This window comes from Salarias fasciatus, chromosome 7 (genome assembly GCF_902148845.1).
Source record: "Salarias fasciatus chromosome 7, fSalaFa1.1, whole genome shotgun sequence".
Lineage (NCBI taxonomy): Eukaryota > Metazoa > Chordata > Actinopteri > Blenniiformes > Blenniidae > Salarias > Salarias fasciatus.
In genome coordinates, this window is record NC_043751.1 from 21,927,197 (window position 1) to 21,934,362 (window position 7,166).

The window sequence follows — 7,166 nt, forward strand, 5'->3', positions numbered from 1 at the left end:
AGAGGCAGGGTGGCCTCACTTTAAGGCTAAACAAAAAAAAAAAAAAAAGACTCAAAATAGAAACCATGTTATCTCTGCGTTCTTGGGTTGTATTAAATACTTCTCAATACTGCACTCAAACCATGAACCGAGAGAGGAGAGAACAGCTAAAGTTGTTAAAAAAAAAAAAAGATCAAGAAAAAAAGAGTGATGGCATCCCACATGTAAACCGAACTCTGGTCGAGGCTTCGTAAGGGCAACTAGAATCTCATGGCATTCAAAAGAAGGCACCACTCACTCCGATGGAATAGTAATAAAACCCACACGGACACAGAGGACGTGGAACTGGAAATGACTGAATTCAAAGGTCTTTACAAAACATGGGAACTATTAAACACAGGGTAGAGGTATGGGGTCAATGCGATAGGAAGGTAACCCACGGAGAGTTGTGTGTCTCGATCTGTGTGTGTTTACTGATGTCAGTAGGTGTGCAATGGCATTTGTGAATGCAAACTATTTCTGCATGTGTAAAAGCCTGAACAGTCCAGCCACGGTGGAGGCTAAAACAGAGACATTTACAGGCCCCCCACAGGGTCTCATACTTCTTTGTGGTAGGATTATGGTTCAAATTATAATCCGCACTCTCAAAATTTTGTGCTGATACAAATTTTCATGCGCACAAATGTCGGAATAAAGTACAAACATCAAAACACACACACAAAGTAAGATACACACAACTCTCGGGGCGCCATGCTCCTATGACAGAACCACAAACGGGTGGATCCAGCGAAAACAGCTCGAGACAGACTGGCAAGGTTAGACATTACTGATATATAAAAAAAATAATAAACAAAACCAAAACATAAAAAAAGCAGCAGGTCTGCAGACACAGCTCTGCCGCCTTTCTCTTCAGTCTGAATTCCCCGTTTGACAGAAAAGCCTTATACATTCACACACTCACAGGCGGGCGTCTCTTTGAGGTCAAACCCGCAACATACTGGCGCAATCACTGACAAAAACAAAAGAAAGACAGCTTTTGTCAAACATTTCACATAATAAAATGTAGAAATACAAAAAAAAAACAGATCCCCAAAGTTCTTTTTTCTTCTTTCAAGGTTTTTTTTTTTTTTTTTTTTTTTTAGAAAGACAAGTTGGACAGCTCATCACCTGGCTAAGTACACTCACACATCCATAATATGTACAGGCTGAGGGAGGGGGAGGCGAGACATTCAGACAGCACTGAGCTCTGAGGGAGGATGAAATGTATGAGGATGTGATTGGAGGGTCACTTTGGGGAGTCGTTTAGAATCAGGGCGCAGCGCCATGACGATAACCGTCCCAAATACCACCGATTAGATTTTACTGCATTTAACTTGAGGGAACCTATTGGGCAATCTTTGATAGAAGGAGGAGGACCAAAAGAGTAAACTACACATTTCGGATTGGACTCAGACTAGAATTTAAAAAAAAAAAAAAAAAAGAGGAGAGGAACAAAGGAAGTGAGGAGATCAGAGGAAAAGGAAACACAGATAAGTTTGCAATACATTTAATACGGGTGTGTTCACACTTTCCTGCTGGAGAGGCAGAACTCAGTTATTGGAACTGATCAAACAGATTACAGTGGCTTGAGAGGCTGCGTTTTCTCACTGAAGAGCAGATGGTGGAACTCCTGTGTTTTTCTTGGGTGAACTTTTATTTGGAATAAGCACAACAGTCCATCATGTGTTTGGTAGTATTTAGCTCGATGCAGCATATTCAAGGAAGCTGAATGTAACTAGAGGCCAGAACAGCCGGTCAGTAAGAGTTTTGTTTATATATTTTGAACTGATGTTAAAAATGCTGCCACGAAAGAATCCGGGCAAGTTTGAACACAACCTTGGACAATTTAATGACAAACAAAGAACAAGCTGCTGAGCATGTGAACACTACCCAAGAGTGTGTTTACTCGGGTTTGAAAAAAATTGAAGCGATTACTTGGGTAGCCACAGATAACCTTCAAACCACCTGCCAGTCCCTACTCATCTGAAAACCCACCCAAGAACAACTAAACTCTGAACTCAGAACTAACCAAACTAAGGATGCAACAGGCGTCTCGACAACCGAACCTATGAGCAACGGAGAAAGTCCTAACGTTGGGATTTCTACTGATGCTGTGATAATAATCCTGCTTGTGCATTCAAAGCACAGCCAGTTTTATGAACGCTTATTGACATATTGGAAGGTTTTCCTACGTGTAATAGGAAACATTTAAGTCTTCTGGTGCGGCGTTAACCAGTGCGAACACTAGTGACTTTTATTATTTCGTCCTGACCTGAAACCAGGACCGCTCCAATAAGAGCTGAATTCAACATGAGCTTCTGGACCGTTTGTCAGGATGAGAGGAGCATTTCAGGTTAATTCTCTGTGAGGGGAAGACCTACGTATTTGCTATGCAACAGTCCCACGCGACTGGAAGTGAGTGTGAATGATGGGAGGGAAGTAACAGTGTGGCCGGCGCTGCTCTCAATGTCTGAGTGTGAGGCTGAGACGAGGAGGTGAAGCTTTTTTTCCTCATGGAATTAAAAAGTTCAAATTTATGTTAACTTGCTGGGTAAGCCTGGGGATGAGAGAAATGAGCCTGAATATGTGTGTGTGTGTGTGTGTGTGTAAAAAGAGGCTGGTAAACAGCCTTGAGGGGACAGACAAGAGGACATGGTGCTTAAGGTTCTGTCCATTCAAAGCAAAACAAAAAAAAAAAAAAAAAGTTTATAAGCACTGGGGCACAGGATAACCGCCTCCGTCCGCTGTGTGCTGCACCGTGTGATCCTGCAAAGAGCCCAAGTCACTGAACCGCTCGCCACACCACACGCACTTGAACTGTCCCTCCCGGGAGTGCGTGCTCTGGTGTTTGGTCAAGTGCTCGCGCTGCTTGAAGCCCTTGTTGCAGTGGCCGCACTTGTACGGCTTCTCGCCCGTGTGCACGCGCCGGTGTCGGTTCAGGTCCGACGAGTACTTGAAGCGTTTCTCGCAGTCCGGGCACTTCAGCGGCTTTTCCCGCGACGGGTCGCAGCGGTGCTGGACGAACTCCGAGGAGGACAGGAAGCGGCGGTCGCAGAGCGAGCACTTGAGGGGCTTCTCCTGGCAGTGCGAGTTCTGGTGACGCTGCAGCGTGGAGCTCTTCTTGTAACCCTTGCCGCAGACGTCGCACTTGTACGGCTTGTCGGGCGAGGGGTTGGACGACTCGCCGCACTTGTGCCTGAGCAGCTCCCCCGACTGGCTGAACTCCTTCTGGCAGGAGGCGCACTTGAACAGGTTGTCCATGCCGTGGACGTGCTGGTGGTAGAGGAGGTGGGAGGGCTGCATGAAGCCCTTGTCGCAGAGGTTGCACTTGAAGGGCCGGTCGCCGGGGTCCTTGTGCGTGCGCCTGTGGCGCACCAGCGCGTACTGCTGCTTGAAGCTCATCTGGCACTCGTCGCAGTGGAAGGGCCGCTCCTCCGAGTGCGCGCGCTCGTGCTGGCGCAGGTCCGACGGCCGCTTGAAGCCCTTCCCGCAGGTGGCGCAGCGGAACGGGCGGGAGCCCTGCGGGTGGCAGGGGTGGTGCAGCAGCTCCGACGACTCCTTGAAGTGCAGCTCGCACAAGTTGCACTTGAACAAGTGCTCGCCGGAGTGCACGTACATGTGGCGCACCAGGTGGGAGCGGTGCTTGAAGCTCTTTTCGCACACGGCACACTTGAAGGGCCGCTCGTTGCTGTGCGTCCGCTGGTGGTGCTGGAGGTGCGACGACTGGCTGAAGGCCTTGTCGCACGTGTCACATTTGAAGGGCTTCTCTCCCGTGTGCACCCTCTCGTGCCGCGTGAGTTCTGAAAGGTGCTTGAAGCCTTTCTGACACACGGAGCATTTGTACGGCCTGTCCCGGGCCGACGGGAAGGGCAGGATGGACGAGCTGCTGCTGGCCGAAGCCCCGTCGCCGCCCGGCTGCTGGGAGCTGTTGGAGGAGCTGGACGTCCCGTTGCCAGAGGAGCCGGGCCGGTAGGTCTTCTCACAGATGGAACACTTCATGGGATTGGAGCTGTTGTGCGAACTGTGGTGCTGGGCTAAAGAGGTGAGCAGCGAGAAGCCCATCTTGCACACGCCGCACACAAACGGCTTCTGCTCCACCTGAACGCACTGATGCTCCAGCAGGTCCGTGGCCTGATGGAAAATCTTCAGGCACTGGGTGCACTGGAAGGACCTGTCTTGAGTCACCATGCACTGATGTTCATGCGGATTGGACAGGTGGGAGATATCGTGACCGCAAGCCCCACACTTGTGCCCCCCCTCTGTCCCGACTTGTAGAGAAGTCTGCTGGGCCTGATGCTGCTGCTGCTGCTGACCGTGCTGCCCGCCTCCGTGCTGCTGCTGCTGTTGGTTGTGCTGGCTGTGCTGGCCATGCTGGGTCTGCTGCTGCTGCTGTTGAAGAGACGTAGCATCCTGCTGCAGAACGATGCCGTACACGGCGCAGCCCAGCGTGTTCTCCGCTCCCGGCGGGATGGTGTGGACAACAGGAGGCGGAGCGTGCTGCTGCCAGGCCTCGCTCATGCGAGCTCGGGTGTAGGGGTTGAGTTTGGCAGCAGGTGTGGCCCAACTACGAGAAGAGAAGAGACATTGTGAGATTTTTTTTCCAGGAACTGGGAGCTAAGCATCTGAGAGTATGAGAGATGTAAAGGGAAAAAATAACTCACTCCATGGCTGCGAGTGACACCAAAGAACGGGAGAAGGCTCTCGGTGAAGGAGCCGTGACGGAGGCTTTGATGATAGAAGCGGCGATGTGCAGAGGACAGGAGCTATGTCGGGAAACCCACGACTTTCACTGTATCCTCACTTTATCAGTGGTATCTGTGTGGAAAACACATTCAAGATGAATCAAGATAGGAGCATTACAAAGTCATTAGTCTACAGCCACGAACTTCAGGACTCCCAAAATCATCTGGTCCAAGATAATAAACACCGTGCCTGGAAAACAGAATATTACTGACATCAAATTCAGAAGTATAAAAAGTGTTGTTCTTCCAATCTGGCTACATTTGCTTAAGCTGCAGGGTTGTATAAACTCCAAAGTAGCAAAGCCAACATGACAGATCCTGCCATATGTTGTTAATTTTTGAATCGTAACAGTTTAACAATCCTTGATTAGTTGCAAGACAGATGTTACCTGCAAATTATGATTTAGGAGAAAATAGTAAATAAAAAGGGAAGCGCTCCTTCCTGCATACAGTAAGAAAGTCACAGAGGTGAGCCTCTGTGTAGAGATGCCTTAATATGAGAACATCAGAAGGTCAGAAATCAACAGATTGGGGGCTTCATTGCAGACTCCTTCAATGTTCAACTAGAACAAAAAAAAACAAACAATTGTTTTGTAAAACAACATCTACAGCTTCTGACTCTACAAGTACAACCACACCACAACCTGGCCAAACACAGGCTCAGAAAGAAATCCTCAAAAACGAAGAACATAATGAAACATTTTGTTTGGTGTTGAACTTATTTTAAAGCAAAATTCAGTCAAAGTAAAGACCAGAGAACACAACAGTGCCTGTGGTTTAATGAGAAGTGTAAAGCGGAAGTTTTCAAGCATTGTTACATAGATTCCTTAAAAATCTACCAAAGATTCGCCGACTGCAATGTATAACACCGGCGTGATTCAGCAGCCAAAAACAGATGGGAAGAAATGAGACAAACAAGGAAGTTACCAGATATGGTATCTTACTCTAAGAAAGGTTAAAATCTACTTTAAGGCAAGTTGGCTGTGCTGACTCTCTGTTCTGGTTTCATTAGATTAATGAAGTGTTCATCTGTACAAATGCTCTGTTGTTGATTCAACTTTTAAAAGAGGGAGTTTTTATTGTCACTGGGGATTTAACTCAACTGGATGCCCAATAAATTTGAGCTGATGTTGCTCTCATCTCTAAAATCAGGGTGGCCAAATGATTAGAAACACCCTCGTCTTTTTTGCACCTGCTCCCGGAGGAGTGTGCAAATCAGTACAGTTCAAGGTTGCAATAAAAAGAGTGAACGAATAGTAGTACTAATCTCAGATCGAGCATTGATTTCACACTTTTAATAGATTAGCCCAGTTATTCTAATTTACATAATAATGAATGGGGGTATTGTTTTATTGCTTCTAAACGTGAGAAAAGGGTCGCGTTCCCTCACTTTTCGTGCTTCGGAAACATTTTTTTGCTGGATGTCAACATGGTTAAAAACTATTAGTGTGTAAACAATGGAGGTGCTCCGAGGATGTGTAACATCCGCTAAAGCGCAAACACACTGGAGCAAGTGAGCTCATTAACATACAAACTCCTAACACCAGGCCGGGTGTGTGCTTCTGTAGTTCCGATTCTATCTATGCAGAGATTTAAAACACTCGGCAATTCGCGGCTAAACAGTGGAAGGCAGCGTCTGCGCATCACAACGTCTCCGGGTGAAGCGTAGCTTAGCTTAGCTTAGCTTTAGCCTAGCCTAGCTTAGCATCGCCACAAAGGTTCAAAGAGAACGTAACGTTAGCACTGTTAGCTTCAGGGGAATATTAGCCAGGTAGATATTCGAAGGATGTGTGTAAACAACAACGATAACAGACTCCCGCGCGAACTGACCTGCGGCGTTCGGTCACTCAAGTCAAGTAGCTCCGATGTGCCGCCAATCTGTCGCCCCGCTAGCCGCTCCGCCCTGAGCCCGCGTCAGGTTCCTTCTTCACATCCGCAAACGGTGCTCCGATGCTCCGTTGTTAGAGGTACCGAGGCTCCGGCGGCCGAAGGGTTCCGATCGGCGGGGTCATTAAAAAAGGCGCAAATTCTCCCGTGTTTCCCTCGATCGCCTCAAAAACGGCACCGTTTCACGCTGGCATGCACCGGAGTCGCAGGGCATCCTCCCCGGCAGCGGAATTGACAGCATTTTTGAAATAAATTGGAAGCTAGCTGTCGGCTAGGTTCGGAGCGCCTGCCCGCGCACGGGAACATGAATAAAGCAAGAGTTAATTGGCACGCTCACAATACCGGCGCTCGTTCATACACACAGCTTGATGGCTTTCACACAACATCCTGCAATATGTTTCATTCATGCATCAAATATAGAATTGTGTGTTTGCACTATATACAATCTTCAATTTCTTTTATTTGTCTGTTTGCCTTTTAGTAACGAGAAATAACCATCCAGCTACCTTCTATTCAGTT

General features: G+C 47.8%; 1 protein-coding gene across 1 annotated transcript; it reads right to left on the reverse strand.

Annotated features, from left to right (window-relative positions):
* Window positions 1-1,094: 1,094 nt before the first annotated feature.
* znf319b (zinc finger protein 319b) lies at window positions 1,095-6,936 on the reverse strand. Its single transcript, XM_030095967.1, has 3 exons — window positions 6,591-6,936; window positions 4,680-4,833; window positions 1,095-4,582 (listed from the first exon to the last, which is right to left on the reverse strand). Exons 2-3 carry the CDS (start codon window positions 4,682-4,684, stop codon window positions 2,725-2,727), a joined length of 1,863 nt encoding a protein of 620 aa, XP_029951827.1. The 5' UTR covers window positions 4,685-4,833; window positions 6,591-6,936; the 3' UTR covers window positions 1,095-2,724.
* Window positions 6,937-7,166: the final 230 nt, after the last annotated feature.